The sequence below is a fragment of the Martes martes genome, assembly GCF_963455335.1.
Source record: "Martes martes genome assembly, chromosome: 2".
NCBI lineage: Eukaryota > Metazoa > Chordata > Mammalia > Carnivora > Mustelidae > Martes > Martes martes.
The window spans coordinates 120902371-120926626 of record NC_137889.1 but is presented as its reverse complement, the minus strand read 5'-3'; the positions used below and the strand labels follow the sequence as shown (position 1 = coordinate 120926626).

Genomic DNA, 24256 nt, shown 5'->3' with positions numbered 1-24256 from the left:
GTTACTTGGCTTGTCTTTGCCTTATCTTCCCTATTTACTATTTAGGAATAACAATATTATGGGGGGTATCCTAAAAGAAAATTGGAAAATAGATGGTAATTAAGTAAGGAGTATTATTCTAATTATAAGAGATCATTATTTTCATTACTACTTCTACTTCTGTTAATCAGTACCAGTCTTGCCCAAGAGCTGAGGAACACCTTATTTTTGTCATCATCATAAAACTAGCAAATCTCATGGTTAAGGTAATATGCTGATCATCAAATTTGAATAGGTATTAAAAAATTTAAACATTATTTAAAAATCCAAATAAATGAACTTGTTAATCAAAATGCAACTGAAATAATATTATTTCCTCTGTATCTTTTTGAATTTTTGAAACTCCTTAGATTTTATATAACTCATTGAGACAAATTTGCTTTCCCTATAAATATATTTTTTTAAATGGCTCAGTCTTAATTCAATATCAAACACCCTTTCAAAAAGCTACTGTAGGGTGCCTGGGTGGCTCAGTTGGTTAAGCAACTGCCTTTGGCTTGGGTCGTGATCCCGGGGTCCTGGGATCGAGCCCTGCATCTGGCTCCCTGCTCAGTGGGGAGGCTGCTTTTCCCTTTCCCTCTGCTGCTCTGCCAGCTTGTGCTCTCTCACTCTCTCTGTCAAATAAATAAATAATTTTTTTTTTTAAAGTTCAGAAAGTTCATAGTTTCTCTGTTGAGGATGTACATAAATTCCTAAAAGGAAAAAAAAAAAAGGCTACTATAAAAAGTAAAAAGAAATCCTGAGGTTTCAGTGAGTTTTTCTCTAGATCTTACATCAAACATGCTTTCTCTCCACTAATGCTACTGTTTCTTAGGCAGGAAAGCAGATGATTCCCTTTGGCATTCTCATGCCCTTTAAATCTCCAAAGCCACCCAAGAACAAATAATGAATTGTACAAATTCTTTAAAACTTCCAAGAATCACTTATAAAATATGGTAAAACATAAAGCAGCCTGTGAGTAACGTATTAACATAAAAACCGTACAACTCTGTAAGTTACCTTATAAAAAGACTTTTGATAATTAGTTTGTCCAAGACTACAGTTCATATATAATAAGACATTTTGTATGGTCATTTCAAATTATGAGCCTTATGATAGAGCCTTATGATTCAATGAAGTATAGAGAATTAATTACTTTCTCACTCTAGGAAACAGTGGAAAGTAATCTGACAGGCTGACGGAAGAATACTTGCCCTATTACACTATACCTTTCCGTTCAATACTCAGGGGACATTAGTTCTGATGCCATTAAGTCTCTTTTTCCCCCTTTATATGTTAAAGCCCTCTCGGCTTAAAATGTTAAGTTTGTGTGTGGTCTGTTTTCAGGAATGATTCAGATGGGCTATATAAGGTTATTTTTTTCTTATTTGTGTAAGTGATGACATTCCTATATTTCTCATTTTTGAGGCATATTTTAAAGATGTCAACTCTGGTTTAAGTCTTGATGAAAGTATAAGTCTGTATTTCATGTACTTTTTCACATTTTGATTAAGAGACAAAGGTACACTGAATACTGGATATTAAAACCGATCTTCCTTGCTTTTACTCTGACCTAGTGAACCTCTCATAATCGTACACCAGAGAACAGCTTTGTTATGGATTTCAGTCTTATTAAATGCTTTAAACTGTGAAATCATTTATTCATTGGCCATTGAATGATTACGCTTTTCTCTTATCTATGATATATAGTACTTCAAAGTAAAGTTTGTTATTATAGCATTCAGCAACTTAAAGTTTATTAGCAATAATCAGTAATAACAGTTATCTTCAGTCATAGTCTCTGCATATTGCATTGTAGGCCAACAAATCATACGAATAAAAGTATAAAAATGTTGTAACATTAGGGAGTGTTTGAAAAACAAACTTTAAGAACAGTGTTTTCAATTTCCTTCATGCTTTCTGAATGCACTGAAGTCTGGAGTATTTATTTTAATGTCGGTAAGTACTGCATTAATGTCACTAAGGATGTTAACATGCACTTGCATTAACAATAGCCTTATTGAAATCAGTATCAGGCAGTTTAGCTTTTAATGCTGCAAGCTGGATTGTTCTCACTGTGTTAATCTGCAAAGTTTATAATTCTCATCACAAAATCATGTTTCAGCAAAGTTTTACTAGAAGCTTCAGGTTTCCAAGACCACTTGTATTACTGGGATCATCAGAAGAATTAAAGTTATTCAATAGTTGAGCAAGCAAAACATGTAAAAAGAAATGAACAACGTACTTTTTCAGATAAAACCGAGACTTATTTCTTATTTATTCACAAGTACCTCAGAAATATTAAGCAGATATTCTAATTTATGTTTATGCTTAAAGTTAATGCTGGATTGGTATATTTTTTAATGAACCAATTTGTTTACTTGACAAACAGGCCTAATCAAAGGTAGGATAAAAAACTGGATTTGGATTTAGAAAGAAAAACATATTGACTTAAAAATAAAATATTTAATTCAAATAGAGTTAGCTCCAGATTAAGGGTAAAAGAATCAAACTTTTATACAAATGAATAATATTTTAGTTAAGGAATAAATGTGAGCCTGAATGCTGGGTAGCTAGCATTTTTGAAAAATGGAGAATCTGGGTAATTTAAACAAACCCTCTGACTCACTCAGAATAACTAGAAAAACTGGAGAAAAACATTTAATTGAAGGAATCAGAAAACTAACAAGTAATAATGGGAGAAGGAGGACTACAGGGATGAGTCCTGTATTTAGGGCAGCTTTTCACCTGGGAGCAGCTCTAATTCAAAGAAGAAGCTAATGGAAGATGAGAAGCTAGCTGCCTTTTCAACACACTTAAAAAGGATCCAGGAGGAGAGAAACTGCAATCCCAGCCTACTATGAAAAGGGTCCTGGTAAAGACACTAGGAGAGAGCAAAAGATGCCTTAGTGTAGTGATGGAGATGTTCTGTATCAGTACTGTTCCAACAGAAAGGTCATTAACCACAAGGGACTATGGGACAAGGCTAGTGTGAGACTGAAAAACTGAAGTTTAAATTTCCTTCAATTTTCTTTAATTTAAAGAGCTCTAAGTGGCTAGGAGCCTCTGATTAGACAATGCAAGTCTGTATGAGGAGATGCTTGAGTATTTATTGCAGCACTGAATATATCAAAACTTCAAACTGATTAAAGACCTATATATAAAGGCAATTTTAAAGTATTTAGTGAGTACAATTTTGGGTGTGCAGAAGGATTTCTTAAAGACATAAAGATCACAAAAAGGAAAAGGCTGATAAATCTGACTGCACAAAAGTGCAAAATTCCCCTACAATTAAGACTACATAAAATATAAACAAAGCGTAAAGCTCAGTAATAGAACGGGGAGAGGACATCTGAGTCATATATAACTGATAAAGGATTAGTAATCAGAATATATGAAGACCCACAAAGTAATAGGAAAAAGACAATTACAGAAAACAAACAAACAAAAAAGGGCAACATCTTATTAAAGTTTTGGGAGGGAGTGTATGCTACAATATAATCCTATCTTCCCCATGGATCCGAACATAGCAGGGGTTTGAATGGGGGGTAGGGAGAAACAGAGAGAAGGAGAAAGATATGAGAGGATAAGAGAACACAGAGGAGAAAGAAATACAGAGATCAACTTACCAAAACAGGTATTTTTTTTACTGGAGAATGTAGCTTATGTGTATAGTCACATGGACTTCTTAACAATTCACCTCTGAATTAGATGCTTTTGCCTATTCAACCTTTGTGAGCTCTTCCTCAGGGGCAAAACTTTCTCTATAAACTAACAGTAAGGAAGAGTAGGCATCAGAGAACTTCTCTGCCTCCTGGCAGTTCCAAAAAGAAAAACTCAGATGGGTTGAGGTGGGCATGCTCTGTTCCTTTATCCAAATCAATCAATCAGTTAAGACATTCCTTCTCATAGAATTGAGCTAATATTATGAAGTCAATAATACTTGACCAAAATATCTAAAGACAGGGTTTATATTTCTTCTGTGGTAATATCACTTGTATGAGTCAAATAGTAATTTCACTTTTAAAATGACTAAATGAATACAAACAACAATGTCTCTTTCTTTACTTTTCTGATTATTTTGCTAAATGGCCTGTAACTGATACATAACTACCACAAGATAGAAGTCTGTGGAAAGTGCTTCCTGATAGCATGAGGAGGGCATTTATTAGAATAATGTGCAGAAAGTAACATATCTGCAAATATTGCATGGAAGCAGTTTTTTAAATCTCTGTACTCTTTCAGGTACCAAAGAGATGGAACCCTTCTGCAGCAGGGTTAAGGGATGAATCCCGTAAGCACAGATCCTGATGAAATCTGAGGCAGTATTCTGGCTTATGAACATTCTTCACAATATCCACACAACCAAAGAGTGGATTTTGTAACAAATATGAACAACAAAATGCCCCCAGTACCACTAGACAGTATAGAAGTCATGATTCTATCTGATAAACCTACCCAGAGTAGCACCTGATTTCCTTCAGGCGTCATCAATTCTTCTTTTATTCCTGTGAATACTGGTAGTATTAACTCCAACCACTAATCTACAAGAGGAAGTCTTTTCATTGGAGGAGGAGGAGGAAGAAAAGATAGAGGTACCCTCAGACCCTTTCTCATTTTGCTGGCTCTATGAAACATACACAGGAAAGATGGAAATCTAACTAGAAAAGTGATACTTCAAAGTCCTCTATTCATCTCTGTGAAATCTGGCCATGACCATGAAATCAGATGAGGTTAGATACACTGCTTTATTTTTTGCCTCGATCATTAGTGCTGAGATGGAAAACTGATGAAACAAAACGTGACACACGTTTTTCCGGAATTAATTCAGATGCTGGTATGATGCCAAAAGTGCTATTACTGAAGCAGAGATATACCCACTACTTCAACTACTGGTGCACACAACATCATTGGGAGCTTCTCTTTACCATCTCTTAAACATTTAAACTGATGCGCATTTTAGGGGGTGGGAGGGATGGGGTGGCTGGGTGATGGACAGTGGGGAGGGTGTATGCTATGGTGAGTGCTGTGAATTGTATAAGACTGATGATTCACAGACTTGTACCCCTGAAACAAATAATACATTATATGTTAAAAAAAGAGAGAATACAGTATTGTTATATTATCCTGAGACTATTACCTAGGAAGAATGTATTACTCAAGTGACTTTAGCAAATGGGTAAGACTAAAAGGAACCCAGACCCAACTGGTAGAAGTAATCAAGGCAAAAGGTTGGTATAGACAAGGGGAAGACAGCAATCAGGAATGAAGGTTAAGGCGGTAGCCAAAGTGAACAGGCATGGTCAGGTAATTGGAGAGAAACAGTGGCAAGAAACTTATTCAGGGTATAGTTATACTGGATAGTCCAGATTATTATATGTGTGCAAAGTGAAAGCATCTACTTGTTGTTAACAACTTGATCTGGATATCTCTGAGGTGTGAGAAGGGCAGAAAGATACACCGGGACACATATGACACCTACACTGTGTGTTTGATTGGATGAGCCAGAGCTCGCTAGGCTGAGAGCAGGCAGGGCATTCCATGAAGGGGAAATGAGGTACAAAGGCAAAGCAATGGCAATATGTACATAATCATTTTTCTGAATCAAAGGATCTGGAGCATAAGGTTTAACTTCAATTAATTGGCTCCTGAGATCTTAGGACCCTTCCTTACATGGTAAATTAGTAAAATCGAGGGAGACTGTTACATAAAGCTGTGTTTGGGAGCTTAGAATTTTAATATCCAGAAACCAAATATAGATTGCTAATTTCTGAATCTTAAATTTTTAAAAATATTTAACTAAGCACATACTAATACCTGGATTCTGAAATTCAGAAATTTTATCAAGAAGCCAATAAACAAGCCTGGCCAGGAATACCAGGGATGATTCATATTTAATATTACTTTTCTGCTATTTTATATTAATATAGTTTTACATAGGGTGATGTTCAAAGAAAAGTTGGGGAGTAATAAGCAATTTCCACTATTTGCCTCTGCCCATTTTATTTATTCCATCTAAATGATCCTCTTTTTCATATATTATTAAATGGGTTACAGTGACACTACTAGAAAGATAAATACAAGAACGTTTTTCATATAAGGAAGAGACTGGAAAAGTATCTGTGCAATAGTCTCAGCATTTCTTAACCTTTTGCAGCCATTCACCTCTCTGCTCAGCTGCTGAATTAACCTGAAACAACACAAAACAATGCTATTTTTAAAATTACTGACATACAATGTTATATTGGTTTCAAGTGTACTATATACTGATTTGAGAAAAATATATATATATTTTTGAAACTGCATATAAAAGCTCCAGAAAGTCCTTGGAAAAAACGGGGAAGTGTGACCCAGGGAAGAATGACATGAAGTCATGACAGCCATAACCAACAACTATGTTTGGTTCCTTAGTGTTTTACAGAAATTATCTCATATACTTAACCCTGTAAGAAGGATGTGCATTTAGGAATAATGAATAGTAATTTATCTGATAAAGCTGCAAATTTAAGACACTTGTCAACTGCCTCAGCATTGTTCTACAGAGAAGAGCTAGCGGATTCTCAGAACTTGGGGGCCCAGTACAACATCTAATAGTCCACAGCTATGATCCCCAACTACAATCTGATATACTATCATATGTATATGATATATAATCTGATGCTTTTGTGACTTGATATATAATAAACCATCAAAACACAATTAATTTTTATGACTGGCATTTTAAAATAGAATGATTCAAGTCAAGACTTTTGGAAAAGATCAGTAGGTTCTGAGGAAGGAAAAAGACTAAGGAAAAGATATTGTTAACCCAGAGATAATATCTGAAGTGACAAAGTAGTTCCACACTAGCATAAAAGTGTAGCCTAATCACTAAAGCTCATGTGATCGTCTAATGATTAAGGAATACTTCATGAAGAAAAATAAGAATGATAATCTTTCTGCCAAAGATTCTGGCTTTTGAGTGCACTGCAGAAATGTTATTAATATTTCAAGGTTGTTAATATTTTATGGGATGGGGAAGTCATTGCTTTTAAGGATATAGATGTTTAAAAACAAACATAATTTGTCAACTATACTTCAATAAAGAAAATGATTTTGATAGTTAGAGGTCAGAAATAGAATGGCTTGTATTTTTAATGTTATAATGGAAATTACTGAGGAAAAAAAAAATCATTCAAATAGAAAGTTGCTGCAGAGCAAACTTTGTAGGAATGTATCCATTCTACTAAGGAACAGATACAAGAATATATAAATCCTAAAAATATACAAAATTTTAATTTACGTGGACTATATAATATTGTATTCTATATATTTAACAATAGGGAATAAAAGTGAAAGATTTATAAGAATAAAAGAGTAATTTCACTTCTTCCTTTTTTTCTTAAAGTCCAGAAGAATAGTATTTAAATAATTTAAATAATCTTAATATTTAAATATTATATATTACATTTCTACATATATAACTTAAATATTAAATTCAGCCTTTTTCCTTAGGGCATAAAGAGTTGTGGAGGATCTTTAGTTTAGATACAATTGATAAAATAATTCAGTTATTACTTGGAGTCAGTAATAAATATAGTTTTGATGCCAGAATTTTCTAAGCTTCAAATAGAAATATCCAAGAGAACATTTATTAATATTCTTAATAAACAAAGACTGTCCTATCTCCGTAATACTCTAATTACAAAGAGAAAATTTAACATCTCAGCATATTCCTGGTCAACAGCAGAATTCCCCAATCACAAGTGGTGCTCCTCTCACATGCCAGCAGGTGCCATTCATCAGAGTTTGCAGGTACATGTTCTGCACACCACCACCCCCACCACCCACACCTGTACTCCTATTTTTATTTTTATTTATCTATTTTTAAAGATTTTATTTATTTATTTGACAGAAAGAGAGATCACAAGTAGGCAGAGAGGCAGGCAGAGAGAAAGGGGAAGCAGGCTCCCCACTGAGCAGAGAGCCCGATGCGGGGCTCGATCCCAAAACCCAGAGATCATGACTTGAGCCAAAGGCAGAGGGTTAACCCACTGAGCCACCTAGGCACCCCTGTACTCCCATTTTTAAATGGTCAACTAGCATGTGGAGTTTTTAGGAACATCTCAAAAGGCTTCATATTCCTCATTCCTAAAGACATACATGTTCAGTTCTTTTACCACTCTTCATAAATACAGTTTTCATTATTTTCCTTTCATGCTCCTAAAGGTCAATATTTTTAAAGAATGAAACTTAAAGGAAAACTACAAACCATGTCTGAAGGCATTCGGTTAGACACTCCAACTACAGTTCAAATTAAAAATGATGTATCTTTTATAAGGTTATTAGATTCTAGAAAACAAAAGCCTACAAATCAGAAAAGCACATTACCATTAAAGAAAATGAAGCATCCAGCTTTGACATGCCCACCAACCTCTACCGGAACATGTTATAATTATTTACTAAAAGGTATATTTTAGTAAATAAAAGCGTCTTAGGCAAAATATAATAATGTGGAACCATCCCATGTTCTGAAAAACCATGATCTTGGACAAGTAAAAGTAAAACTTCTATCCTTAATAATTTTTATTCAGTTTTCCACTGCTTGTGTTAAGATCATCCCTTATTTTAATTATTCTGTAGTCATAATATCCATCTAAAATGAATCAATATATTATCAGTATCAACTATTATTAGCAGTTGTGAACTAAAATAGAAATGTATATATGATCTGTCTCCAAAATAATTCTTACACAGGATTTCCCAGGCTACTATGTTATTATTAAAACCTATAAAAATTCTGACACTGCATTCTTTTGTTTTAAAGATTTTATTTATTCATTTGACAGAGAGAGAGAGAGAGAGAGAGAGCAAGCAGCGCACAAGCAGGGGGAGCAGCAGGCAGAGGGAGTAGCAGACTCCCCGCTGAGCAGAGAGCCTGATGCGGGGCTCCATCCCAGGACCCTGGGACCATGACCTGAGTCCAGGGAAGATGCTTAACCAATGGAGTCACCTGGAAGCCTCTTGATATTACATCCTTATCATGAATTTGTGACTTTATTTTTTAAAAAATATTTTATTTATTTATTTGAGAAAGAGTGCAAGAGAGAGAGCAAGCAAGCACAAGTTGGGGCGGGGCAGAGGGAGAGGGAGAAGCAGACTCCCCTCTGAGTACAGTGCCCAACACAAGCCTCTTTCCCAGGACACCGGGGATCATGACCTGAGCGGAAGGCAGTCACTTAACCAACTGAGCCACCCAGGTCCCTGAATGTGAGACTTTAAATGTTTAATCAGATTAGCTACAAAAGAGCCAAAGCTTAGCATTTTGAATCTATGTTCCAACTTCACCTAACAAAAGACCCCTTGGAGAAGATCTCTGGGTAATTCAGCAATCTTACCTGGAGAAAATCATACCTGGAGAAGATTTCTGAGTAATTCATAGAAAGCCATTACAACACTTAGCTTCCAGTAACTTTTAAAAGTCCTTTTGTGTTGTAGCTCTAAACTGACTTTCTACAACTGGACAACAGTAAAACAGTGACATATTTTTTTTTTGACATATTTTTATCTTAGAAAATTAAAGCATACTAACTGGGCGAACTCCTACATGTTTAAGAAGAGAGGATGTCCTGCTCTGACACTCCTACCCTATTGCCCAAGTAATGCCACTTTTACTGAGTGTAGCTCTGAAGAGGAATGCTGTGGGACAGGGAATGAAATTTGGAATCAAACCTGAGTTCAAACCTCAGTTTGTATGAATTTGGGTAAGTTACTGTAACTGTTTAGTGTCAGGAGGTATGTCTGAAATGTGAGTATTTATACTTATATTCTCACAAGGTCATCTTGTTAAATGAAATAATGTGTAAAATACAAAGTAAAGGGCAGTGTCAAATAAAAGGTCCTACAGTAGCTACTCTAATAATACTTAATATTATGGCTGTTTTTAATGTTACAAAATTATTAATATTAGGTAGATAACGAACTCTAAAATAGACGTAATAAAAGTATCTCATAAGGTGACCGGATACAAATTAAATTAGAAGTTGGTAAAACACCAACTCAGTGTCTGAATAAAGGGTAACTGTTATTACTAATATTATTCCAATTCTTCAAATACCTGGTCTCAATAGTCTCTAAGAATCCATCAACCAAATCCATCTCTTGGAAGGGGTGAGCACCAAATTGTCATAACTGAGGCCTCATCCTCTAAATAAAGGGATAGCTTCCACCAGAAGACCAGAGTTTTAAGCTTGCCTCTGCCGTAAACTAGAGCTTTGACTTGGCCAAATTCAACTGATGTAGTAATTTATACAGCTATGCCTAGGAATTTATTGTTCTAACCCAAAGAACTAACATTACTGGCTATTTTATAATGGCTTTTCACTGCTTATTTTTATTTTAGCAATGGTTATACTAGACCTTACTGAATGGAATCCTCTTCATACATAACTGTGGTAGGAAATTCATTGTTTCATAGAATACATCCAAACTACTGGGCCAATGATTTTTTTCTTTTTTAAAGTAAGACAATACTTAGCATGGCATAATGCATGAAGCATGAAAAATAAGAATGGACTTATTTCCTCAAAGTAGGGGCAAACATAAGAGGGTAAAAATCTTCTTAATGGATCTCACAATATTTAGGATGCTAAAAACTATAGAAGTCTACACAGATACTTAACACGTATAACTGACATATAATTTCTTTCTTCTGCTATAATATTTGAAAGCAGTTTTTTAAAGAAAACTAAATGTTTGCTAAAATTACCATCCATATTCTCACATGTACTAGCTTCCCCTGACTCAGCTGTGGCTTTAGTCTTTAAAAAAAAAAAAAAAAATCAAGTTGGGCCTTGTGGAAATCAAGCAATGAACATTAAAAAAAAATGTACTCTTTCTTTTCAAAAAAAAATTTTTTTTTTACTGCATTAGATTAGAATTTGAAGTAGTTGTTTCTGCCAAATGGACAGGTTTATTCTCCTCGGCCTACTGGAAACATGTACTTGCCACTACTATAAAAAGTGCCCAGCTCTCATAAGAAAACCACAGAGTGAATATATAGCTTGATATTTTTATTAAGACGACTGTGAAAATTCACAGGTAGCAGAACTAATTTAACATGAGACTGTGACGAGATAAATTTGTATTCAAATTCTAATTCAAATAAAATTGTATTCGAAATTTAAATTCTGTTTAACATTTTTCTAAGAAATACAGGATCTGTAAGAAAAATAATATTACAGTTATGTACAATAATAAACAATTTATTGGGTGTTATGTGTCAAGCACTTAAATGCTATACTATCTCATTTAATCCTTGAAAACTTCTACAACATAAAATTTCATTATTATCTTTACTTTTTTGGGTAAAATAATTTGCTCAAATTTATATGGGTAGTAAATAACAGCCAGAATTCAAACTCACATGTGCCCTACTCTAAAGACCACACTAGCAACTACTTTACTGGTTTTCAAACTGAGTCTTTTTAAAAATACCTTTTCCTAGGCCTGACCCCTTCAAAGATTCTGATTCAGTAAGTCTGCATCAGGGCCAGGAAATCCTTGGTTTTTCAAAGTTCATCTGGTGATTCTAATGTATAGTCAGATTTGAGGAGCACAAAATTAGGTCAGTCTGCTTTTTTCCTCTTTAAGTTGTATATATCACAAAACTAAGTATCTCAGATTTCTAGAGTTTTCTTCCCACCTGCCCCCATTCAGATTAGCTTCCATAAACCAAGGTATAGCTTTTAGTACAAGAAAATTGGTTTAAAGTGGCTTTTGATGGGAAAAACTGATGCGAGGGGGGGTTAAGAAAAAGAGCAAACTGGGAATTAACTATCTTGTAATTGTTAAGACTTGTCCAGTCTTAGGGAATATTCTTCTTTCCATTCTTCTGTCATTGAATAAAGAAGAAAGGAGAACTATTGAGGGAATGGAGCAAACATCTATGGAGAATTTAATAACAACTACGAAGGAAGGAAAGCCAACAGTTTTATACTCCAAGTATAAAAATGCAATTATTTACAGCTGAGAGGTTAAATAGGAACATCTGATGCCAAAGCAGACTAAGGTCCTACAGAAAGTCAGCAAATATTTGAGAGGTTACTATGCTCAAGGCATTATATTAAGAACTATGTTATCTATATTCTAGAGAACACCTGATACCATTAGAAAAGGAATAATGTAATCAAAATCTAAGTATTAGCTCTGGTTTGAAAGAGTTACTGATACCTTGAAGAACTAAGCATTTGAAGGTCTACTCTTCTCCAAATCTTATACTAAGAACTATTGGCCTTATTGTCTACCGTTACTTAAGTAAGCGGTTTTAAATTAAAAACATTTTTTTTCCTGTAATAAAAAATTCTAGGGAAATTCACGGTTATAAAAAGCATGTAGCTTAAAAGAATGATTTAAAATATTTTATGTTTTGTAGTTTACAAAGCATTTTCAGTATCTCCATTTCAATTAGAAAAAAATTAAGCAATTTTAAGAGGTAGGCAGAGTTGGTGTTATTTCCTCAATTTGATGAAGAGGAAATTGAAACTTAGAGTGGTCTGGTGGCTTGCCTGAGATCAGAGTCTAGTCAGTGGCAAATCAAGGACTCAAATTCAGACTTTCTAACACTGAGTTCACATGCCAGATAGCTTAGCCCTAGATGATACTAACCCAGGCATTAACGAAATGTAATTGAAGCACAGCTAAACTCTGTAACAACTACATTATGTACTTAAAATGAAAAAACAAAAGCAGATGTATAGGTATTTCATAGACCATGCAAGCTGGAAGATATTTAGGGTCTCTTCATAAAAGGGTCAGAGAAGCCAAAGCCAACGTACCAATGGCCCCAAAGCACAAGTGAGCTTGGGCAGAACTGGGTTTGGAAACTAGGGGCTCACTTAAAACAGTCAGTAGGTCAAACTCTGCTTTTGTAGGCCACTCAAGCTTAGAATGGTTTCTACATTTTTAAAAGGTTGTAAAAAAACAGAGGAGGAGGATAAAGAGCTGGAAAAGATGATGGCATGGGAGGGGATGCAACAAAGACCATATGTGGCCTAAAATACTTACTATCTGGGCCTTTATAGAAAAAGTTTGCAGACCCTCATTTTAAAGAAAAGCAGAGATATTGAGACATAGGAACAAAAAGAATACCACCCATACACATTAGTATATCAGGTAATAAGGCACAATTTTAAAATGTAGTTAAAACTTCTCCATAAAGAAGGAATTAAAGACAATACCCTTTTCTCCTTCAGAACACTAAAATATTTTAAAGTGAACTATTTTCTGATTGTAAACACTTGTGTTATCAGAAATTTCTATTGGAGAATCTATAATGTGCAAAAACATAAGAACCAGGATAGAGAATTCTAGTATGAACGCCAAAAATAAAACTTACCTTCCCTAAATAGATAAATAATCACCTCCTCATAAAACAAATCAAATTCTGGCCCACACCTACTAGAAACATTGGATATTAGTTGTCAGTAGTGACCCGAGATGACTTCCTACTACAGTGCCAACCACAATTACTTTTAAAGCCAAAGGTACCACATATGAACCTCTATAAATATTAAATCTGTCTCCTACCACCATAGTGGCTAAAATAGCTATTTTTTTTTAAAAAACCACTTTAGTTCCAAATTGTACCTGTAAAATAGCTAAATCAGTGGTTATACTACTAAGTTCTTTATTAGCTTTCCCTTTCCTTTGGAATCACATGCTCAAAACACCTTATATTCTTTCTGGGGCGCCTGGGTGGCTCAGGGGTTTAAGCCTCTGCCTTCAGCTCTGGTCATGATCTCAGGGTCCTGGGATCGAGCCCCGCATCGGGCTCTCTGCTCAGCAGGAGCCTGCTTCCCCTTCTCTCTGTCTGCCTAGCTCTGATTTCTCTCTGTCAAATAAATAAAATCTTTAAAAAAAAAAAAAAAAAAAAATCTCTTTAAAAAAAAAAAAAAAAAAAAAAAAAAAAAAAAACACCTTATATTCTTTCTGATAAAATTCCCTTGGAAAGAACACTATTTCAAGTTAATGATTTTAACAGAATACCCAATGCTGTAAGCACTAATTCTTACAGCAGTTACAAGAGGGAGACATTTATTATGTGTGTGTGCACATGTATGGAAAATTGTGTCAAGTTCCAGTCCTGATACGGAGATACTAAATAAAGTCCTATTTAAAGTGTGGTGTGAGTTGATGATTTGAAGATTTTACAAAAAAACCCAAAAACCAAAAAAACCCCCACAACATTCAGATATTTAGGTGAGGAGGCAACCTGTCTGCTCCTATTCTACTTCTTCTTCCAGACTGTTAGCATCTGCAGGAAGAACTGCCTATGGTCCTTGTCCATATAGGTATACTAACTTGAAAAGAGTTTCTCAAAAGGTATTCTTTTTTTTTTTTTTTTTTTGGCTTCTCATTGTGTTTTATAATGCTAAGCCCAAGGATGCAGGGGATATAAAAAACATAAATAGGTCTTGGAAGGCAAGCTGGTTGGGTGGGGATGAGGGGAATAAAATCATAATGGTGTCCACTTGCTCCCTTTATTCCAAAAGCTCAAAGGCAGTTCAAGCATTTTCACTCACATTTTAATGCAACCAAGTTTCAGAATCTGGAATGGACCATATGCAGCTGTGGGAAGCCTATCAGCAGGTATTAATGAAGTACAGGGGCATGTGGAATTAAAAAGTATTCTGTATGCTTGCAACAACATTTTATTCTTACTATTCTTTATTACAAACGCAGTATGTCCGTCATGCTATGGGTTTTAAAGAGGTTGTAAGCTATCGTTCTTCATACTGTTTTACAGGAAAGTGTGAATTACAATAATTTATATACAACCCTATCTACATAAAACAAATGTGGAATTTGCTAAATAGTTTTAGAGATGAAACACATAGATATTTCAGGAGATCAAAACCAGAAGTCTGAATGAGTAAGTTCTATTGGAAACGATGTGCTTTTTCCCAAGAAAACAGAGGTCTTACACAATACAGAGATATCATAACTTCTGTTTTAATAAGCAAAATTCCAGAGTAATGCACCAATTGGGGTATTGTGCAAGAATGTAAATGGAGGTATGTTTGTTTCTTAAATCAAAATTCATTATATTTTCTAGAAGACATGGAAGAAACCCAGGGATCTGACAGGGATTTATAAAGGTAGCGTAATAAAGAATAATTACCCTTAAAAACTAATTTTAGGGTTTTGGATGCTTACAGACTAAATTATATACTTGTTCCTATAATGTTAATGAAGTTCAGATAACTAGATGAGTTAATAAGATTAGATGACATAAGAACTATCATAGTATGGAGAGAAGACATAAACAGACATTTCTCCAAAGAAGACATCCACATGGTCAGCAGATACATGAAAAGATGACATCACTCATTATCAGGGAAATGCAAATCAAAGCTACAATGAGATATCACCTCACACCTGTCAGAATGGCTAAAATCAACAGCACAAGAAATAATAGGTATTGGCGAGGATGTGGAGAAAGGGAACACTCTTGCACCTTTGGTGGGAATGCAAACTGGTGCAGGCACTCTGGAAAATGATATTGAGGTTCCTCAAAAAGTAAAAATAGAGCTAATCTATGATCCAGCAATTAGACTAATAGGTATTTACTCAAATAAAAAAATACTAATTCAAAGTGGTACATGCACCCCGATGTTTACAGCAGCATTATCAACAATAACCAAATTATGGAAACAGTCCAAATGTCCATCAACGGATGAATGGATAAAGAAGATGTGGTATATATATCTCCACAGTGGAATACTACTCAGCCATAAAAGGCATGAAATGTTGCCACTTGCAATGACATGAATGGAGTTAGAGAGTATTATGCTAAGTGAAATAAGTCAGCGTAAGATACATACCATATGATTTCACTCATATATGGTATTTAAGAAAAGCAACAAATGAGCAAAGGGGAAAAAGAAAAGAGAGAAAGAGAGAGAGAGAGAGAGAGAGAGAGAGAGGCTAACCAAGAAACAGACTCTTAACTATAGGGAACAAACTGATGATTACCAGGGGGGATGTGGCTGGGTGGGGGGAGTGAATTAAATAGATGATGGGGATTAAGGAGTACACTTGTGATGAGCACTGGATGTTGTATGGAAGTGCTGAATCATTGTACTGTACACCTGAAACTAATATTAAACTTTATGTTAACTACTGGAATTTAAATAAAAACTTTAAAAAAACCCATCATAGTATCCACTGCCCCTGACTGACTATAAAATGATGTAAGAGAACAAATGTTTCAAAAATAACAGCAAAACACGTGTTCCAAAACACAGTCAATAAAAATAAGAACTAATAGAAGACAAGACAGAGAGGCAGCGTGCCCTTCATAGGTATATTAGCTTATCTTGAAAACATGCCTAGGAAGCCATGGGGGCCCAATGTGGTAGAAACACTGGAAAGGGCAAAGTAAAGCCTAACAAGAACCTCAGGAGATACACCTTCATGTTCACTTTAGAATTGAGCAGGAAAGTGTTAAGGTAAAAATTTAGTTTCCCTTCCTAAATTAAAGAATCTTTGTTCTTACTACCTATAATATTATCTCTAAATGTTTATTACAGAAGTTGAAGGAAATTCATTCAAGAAACTAGGACACTTACTTTTAAAGAATCCCTGATTAGAGGCTGGGGGTGGGAATGGGAGACAGGAAGTCTCTTTACTTCTCAAAAGCTCTTTTCTAGTTAAGAAGTACTCTCAAGATACTAACACATTAATTTTAAGGCTTATGAAGAAATCTTTTACCTGAAATGCAACAAACTAGCTCTTTCTACAACTAATATGAAGGGGTGGGGCTGGTTTGTTTTGTTGTTTTAATGCAAAGCTTTTGGGTATGTTTAAAGTTGAATCAAGTTCCCACATAAAATACTAATGCTCTCATTTTATGCTGGGGGGGGCATGCTTTATTTCAACTAGCATCAACATGCTATCATTACAGTAGCTCATTCTTGGTGCGGGAAATGAAAGAGATTTCGGAAAAACCTTAAAGAAAGCATTACTTTCCCCCCACCTCCCACAAGGCAACAGCAGTAAATTCAAATAAGAATTTGGGCCACAGGCTCCCACTCTTTCCCTTACTGTGTTTCTGCTGGTGTAGAGACCGGTTTTTGGATTTAGCTGCTGAGACTGAATTATTGTCATCTTCAAGCTGTAGCACACTGTCATGAGGTTCCTCTTTTACTAAATGTTTCCTTTAAGTATCTGGTCACTGGCCCCTTCTCTCCATCCTCACTAAAGATGAAAAGTTATGTGTTTGGTAAAGGGCCTTATATGTACATTCATCCTTGAATAATACACATCGTTTCATTTTTTCTGTTTGAGTTACATAAATAATATTATGTCATATATCTTGTTGTCAGCCCTTTTCAATAATCTTTCTTTTTAAAAAAACAATAATCTATCAGGTTTCTAAGTTCTCTTTGTGGTGTTGTAGCCTGCAAAAGAAAAAGTACATCTAGGAGTTGGCTCAGTATTATCAGCAAGGCCTTCATTCTATTACAAGCTGGTCTGACATTTGGTTGGTGTTCTGCTAAACATAAGCCATTTCACAAAACATCAACATCAGAAAAGGCCACTCTGTGCCCATAATGAATCAAGACAAACACAAGACCACTGCATAATCATGTTTGAACATAGACAAAATATGAACATTGTCCAAGCCACAGAAACAACCCAATTCCGTATCCCTGCTAGTTAAGAGTGATTGCTATTTCTGTCAATTATAGCTTTGCCTCATTCTATTCTTCCTTCCTCATAGATGATTTGATTAAGATAACCAATCCTAGAATTACCTCTGCTTTCTGACAGTATCCAAGTTAAAGCAAAGTCTCACCTTTAACCCTCACACCAATCACCCAACACAAGTTCAGATCTTGTAAGTGCTTCCCAACATCCTCTTGCTGAGATGTTACACAGTTCTCCACAGTGGGGGTTACCCCTTCCCTACAAGTAATAAATCCAATAAATCCAATTTGTTCCACTATAGTATGTGTTCACAAGGGTCTCTGGCTGGAGGGCATGGCCAGCAGTTAAGTTACTGCTCCTGATGGCTACAGAGTGTGCCACAGGATACATCTATCAGATTGTAACCATTCCCCTAATGGCAGACACTTTGTCCTCAACTCTACCAGAAACGACTCTGAGGTAAACATCCTGGAATAGACCCCATTATAGACCTGAGCTGCGTTTCACTGTAGTATGTCCACAGATATGGGACTACTGAGTGACAAGTTATATCCATACTTTCACTAAGGATTATGGGATTGCTCTTCAGACAAGCTACATCAGTCTAGATTTCCACCAGAAGTACTTAAATGTCCCATTACCCCAAATCTTCATCCTTCATTTTTATTTACCTATTGAGTTTTCAAAAACGGTTTTTCCAATTAGATGGGTGTGAAGTGATATGTTACTGTTATTTTAATTAGCACTTCTCTAATTACTTAGAATGTTGAATATCTCTTCATGCACACAGCCATTCAGGAGGCTCCTTCCAAGATGTGGTAAGTAATAACTTTGCTTTTATCTATAAATTTGTTTCCCTTTCTTATTCCTGAATTTGCAAGCAGTTCTCATAGAGTCCACATGTTTATGTTTTCTAAGCTTTGACATTACAGATACCTGCTTCCAGTCTGTTACTGTCATGTGAAGTTTGTTTTATCCTAGAACTCACTGTACAGAAATCCTCAGTTTTGCCATTGTAAAGTTACCAATTTATCCCCGATAGCTTGTGCTTTAGGAGTAGAGTTAAAATTCTTCCATATACCAAGGCCATAAAGATCTTCTCTAACATTTTCTTTGATTGGCTCTACAGTTTCACCTGTCACTTTTAGGTCTTTGTTCTCTGGATTTCATACAGTACATGATGTGAGGGAGGGGTCCAAATTTATTTGTTTCATCTAGCAAACAGGTCTTTCCAAGAGCCTATTAAGCAACACACCTCTTCCCCACGTTGAGTGTTTTTGAGCACTGACCTCTGTTCCATTAGTCCAACTGCTTCTGTGCCAGTTCCAAACTACTTTTATTAATATGGATTAAAATCTCATCAAAATATCACTCTTCTTCCAGATACATTTCAAAACAGGCTTAGCTATCTGTGGATTTTTATTCTTCATCACAGTCAGTTTGAGTCTTCCCACATCCTCCCACCCCAAATCCTATTAAAATTTTAATTGGAATTGCATTTGGTGAGAATTGACATCTTTGAGTTAGGTGCCCTACCAATGAACATGTTATAGCTCTTTATTTATTCAAGCTTTCATTTATATCCTTTAGTAAATTTTTACAATTTGTTTTATAAAGCTGTTACCCATTTTTAGGTTAATGTCTAAATGCATTATAATTTTTATAACTACTGTGAACTTTGGACTGTAGTTACTGCTAGTGTAGAAAAACAAAACTATTGATTTCTGAAAGTATATACGTTGCTTTTGCTAGTTCTAATGCTTTGTCTATGTAGACATCGCATAATCTCCAAAGAAAGACTGTTTTGTTTTTCTCTCTTCCCCCTATTCTCTCTGTCCATCTTTATTTCACTTTTTTTCCTTTTCGGATTAGCCAGATCTATATCAAGAATATCGTTCTTTAAGTATAATTGTCTTGCTTTGTCTAAACTTGTTTAAAGTTCAAAGATTTAGTTGTGATATTTGCTATAGGCTTTAGTATTTAAACTTTATCAATCATAGTTTCCTTCTACTTCTCATTTTCTCGACTTTATGACTACTAGTCATAAATTGGTGTTAAATTTTATCAAATACTTTGAAAATCTTCTTTTAGATAATTATGTAGTTTTTTGTCTATTATATATTTTCACCATTAATCTAATTTCATTGCTTTTTTTTTTATGTTAAACCATCCTTGCCCTCCAGAGATAAAATAACTGTGTTTTTAAAAAGTCTGTTGGAATTAGTTAGGTAACATTTCATTTAGAATTCCCACACTTAAACAACTGTAAAAGACTGACCTATGATTCTCTTTTGTTGTACTATTCTTTTGGACTTAAGGTTGTATAAGTCTTGCAAAATTAGCCAGAAAGCAATTTTCCCTCAAGTCAATTTTTTCCAAGTCAATTTTTTTTTCTTTCTTTGATTATCTGCATGAGACAGGAGATGTATCTCCTGAAAGTTTAGTAGAAGTATCTTGTTTAACTTATTCAACTTGGGGAAGTATATCTGTTTACTCAAGTGCGTATTTCAAGTGTAAATTTAGGGAGAGCTTTGATTGTCATTTCTATTTCTTTGACAAATTTTTATTAAGTTTTCTACTTTTTAAAAGATATTTGCTTTCTGTTTTCATCAGTTTCATACAAGGAAATTAATCACAAAGAATTTTCTGACAACCAAGATTCTATAAATGAGATTCCTAAGAACTAGTAAGCTAGACTTCATACCCTAGCTCCAAACTGAAACTCAAAGTGCCCCTAAAAAACAAGCTGTCTTGGGGCACCTGGGTGGCTCAGTGGGTTAAAGCCTCTGCCTTCGGCTCAGGTCATGGTCCCGGGGTCCTGGGATCGAGCCCCACATCGGGCTCTCTGCTCGACGGGGAGCCTGCTTCCTCCTCTCTCTCTGCCTATCTCCTCTGCCTACATGTGATCTCTGTCTGTCAAGTGAATAAATAAAAATCTTTAAATAAAAATTAAAAAAAAAAAAACAAGCTGTCTAGCAGAAAGTTGTGTTCTCACTCTCTATAAAAAATTATCTGTCTGTATGTAGACAGCAGCTTGAATAATGTGGACTGACAGGACAACATCTTAATGGGAAAAATGTTCTGATTACTTATACTTCAAAAATAAGGAGTGCTTTTCAACAGTAAAAGACTTAAACAGTAAATTCAATTGAAGAAAATTGAAGGCCCCATAAAGTAAGAGAAAATATTTTGCATCTGAACCTGGTTTTTTAATCTCTTTCATTTTGATGGTTTCAATCAATGCTCTTCTTTTAACTAGTAGATTGCAGGAACATAAAGAAATGGGTTCAGGTATAGATTAAAGAGGAAAAGTTTCAATAAAGATGTGAAAAGTTATTAGGGATATAACTTGATGGCTAGATTTAAGATTTCTGAATAATTAAAACTAATGAAAGTCTGCAGGGTTAACTAATTTATTAATAGAGACTATTAACTTGAGATGATGGAACTTTCTCTCATGGTCTCAACAACTACAATATTCAATATAGCTTGTGTGTGCTCTCCTATAGGTCCTTAACAGAATTTTTCTAAACTTAGAATGAATGTTAACATGCATCTTACTTTGTTTATCACTCAATCCCAGCCAAAAGGCACTAATTAGAGTAGTTTGGCTACACAATGTTTATATACTAATTATCCTACTTCCTAAACGAAATGTTCCAAGAACTACTAAGAATGCATGGCAAAAAGCCACAGTTGCAGCATCAAGTATACTGTTTTACAAACAAAAAGAACAACAGATTCCAAAAGAAAAGAAATAACAGAAAAATTAACATATGACACAAAGTGTGGTGAATGAGATAACTGTATTTTCCTAAAGATGTGGTGAGCATTATTATGGCAAATAGCATAGCTATGTAATTTTAGTAAATACCGAGACTTCCACATTAAAAAGAAAATAAAAATTTAGAAACAAAAATATTACATGCAGTAAAGGTACCTACACACACAAATATGTTTTATATTCAAGGCATATTTATGGGAAGTATTAGGTAAAAATTTCAAAGAAAAATACAAATTAGTATTGCAAAGCCCTATTTTTGAACTTTCACTGAGTGCCTTCTGTGGGCAAGACACAATGATTCCAACGATGAACAACACATACATGTTTCTTGCCTTCAAAATGTTTGCAGTCTGAATATGAAGGTGCTCAGTTAACCAAGTAAACAGAATAAATACAGTGTAAAAAAAAATTTGTAAAGTGTTGGGACATAGTAGCCTATAGAGCATATAACCCAGTCTAGGATTTTATCTTGTCTGCGTGTATGTGTATAAACAAATAAATGAATTTTAGAAGTAGGAAGATCTTTCTGGAACTCGCCTTTCTCATCTGTCTTCTCCTGGGTGTTTTTGTTTTACACTGTTTGCTTCTGTAGTATTTACTCTCCTGGCTATTCCCGTCAGTTTACTTTCTTTTCTTGTCCCTCATGTCCCTACTTGGCCATGATGCAGAACAATGTACATTCAAATACCTTTTTGCATTGTTAAAAAATGTGTCCTAATAAAAATGGTGATAATGTTGAAAATAATTTTTTTAAAAATTTTATTCATTTATTTGACAGACAGATCACCAGTAGGCAGAGAGGCAGGCAGAGAGAGAGCAAGGGAAACAGGCTCCCCGCTGAGCAGAGAGCCCGATGTGGGGCTCGATCCCAGGACCCTGGGATCATGACCTGAGCTGAAGGCAGAGGCTTCAACCCACTAAGCCACCCAGGCGACCCAAAAATAATTTTAATAATAGGCTTACTATGTGTCAGGTTGTTCTAAGCACTTTAACATCCATTAACTCACTAAGTTCCTACAAAAATCTAATCAGGTAGACATCAATATTACTTTTATGTTATAGATGTGGAAACTGAGATACAAAGAGGTTAAGTAAATTTCCTAGGTCACATAGCTAATAAAGGGCCAAGCTAGAATATTATCCCTGGCACTGTGGTTGAAGCTATACTGATTTAAATGAAAACAATAGTTGATATTTACTGAGTAATTACCAGGCGCTGTTCTAGTCAGCCCAAGCATTCAAAATAGGATCTCATTTAATCCTTACAATGGCCCTGTTAAATAGGTTAATAACCCCATTTTAAAGATAAAGAAATTAAAGCAGAATGGGTTGCCCAAGTCACATAACTAAAAATAATTTTTAAAAAGTGAAAAAAAATTTAGGAAAATTGTATTTTTAAGAGAAGAAAAATCACAAACTAAATTATCTTTATTTTCACATTAGACCATATTCTCTTGGTCAAGGCTTTGAAGAAAAACAATAGTTCTGTGCTTCAAGCTAATAATTCTGACTCATTGCAATGTCATCAGTCAAAAGTGTTTGCTGATTCTTTGGCCAAAAAGGAATAAACAGACTCTGCCTTGTTATTTTTCCAATGTGCTCAATAATAGAGCAAATCACCTTCCTTTCAACTGACATACACCCAAAGACAATTTTTATTCTATCTTCTTAGTACTACCACAAGAATTCAGGTTATAGCACCTCAAAAAGAGACACAGGATCACATTATTGATAAGTTAGATAGAATCTGACAATCAGGAGAGAAAATGAACCCTCTTTGTCTCTACGTTATCCATAAGCACACACATCTCAAGAATATATCTTAAAGTAAACTTTTTTGTTTTTTAAGATTTTATTTATTTATTTGTCAGAGAGAGAGCAAGAGAGCAAGCACAAGCAGGGAGAAGAGCAGACAGAGGCAGAAGCAGGTGCCCTGTTGAGCAAGGAGCCTGATGTGGGACTCATTCCTAAGACCCTGAGATCATGACCTGAGCCAAAGGTAAACGCTTAACCAACTGAGCCACCCAGGTGTCCCTTAAAGTAAACTTTAATAATTATCTCCTTCTTATATGCAGGCAGTGCTAATTCGGGTATATAAAAACAAAAATACACTGATTTATCTGTGCTGCTACAAAATTAGAAGCATTACAAACTCCTCCAAAATATAATTCAAAATCTTGTTCTCTGAGTTCAGGGGAAGTAAATATCTCTCCAAGGAGGAGGGAAGTCCTCTTAGAACACCAGAAGACTTACTAGTTCAAAAGCACATCAGTATTCAGATTAGGAAAGGGAGGTAATTAGCGCCTACAGCTTTGTTTAGGGTTATCAGCACCAAGGACTACAGTCAAAGAGCACACACAAACAGTCCTTGCCCATTATAGTTAGATGATGGGGAAAACAGAGCTCTACATCACAACTACTGAAAATACGACAATCATCAGAAATGAGAAAATGAATCCATTAGCTTTCCCCAGCAAATTGTTTTTCCAGCTCAGCTACCTAAGCTGTGTGACCAAAAGCTTTTCTAAGCATTCTTGAGAGAAAATATTTAGGGGAATATTTTTAATTTGTGCCTACACACTGTTTCAACCCTGCACAAAGACCAAGGGATAGATTTGCAGCTAAATCCCATGACCTTGAAAAAGGATGGAACCTGGTATAATTACATATGTTAGATTTGTAATGGTAAATATTAAGGCAGAACTATTTGCTCTGTAGTGCACCTCGGACTTCTGAGAAGAAAACAGAAAAACTTCATGGAAT

General features: G+C 35.1%; 1 protein-coding gene across 3 annotated transcripts in view; it reads right to left on the bottom strand.

The window, feature by feature from the left end:
* AFG2A (AFG2 AAA ATPase homolog A) overlaps positions 1 to 24256 on the bottom strand; it is a 337231-nt gene that overhangs the window by 107332 nt on the left and 205643 nt on the right. The window contains exon 15 of one of the 3 annotated variants that reach the window (XM_080796131.1): positions 6077 to 6208. The exons of the other annotated variants lie outside the window; for them this stretch is intronic. Within the exon in view, the coding sequence (XP_080652257.1) occupies positions 6152 to 6208 (57 nt within the window). The 3' untranslated portion in view covers positions 6077 to 6151. Of the gene's footprint in view, positions 1 to 6076; positions 6209 to 24256 lie in introns of those variants that run through there. 3 annotated transcript variants of the gene reach the window in all.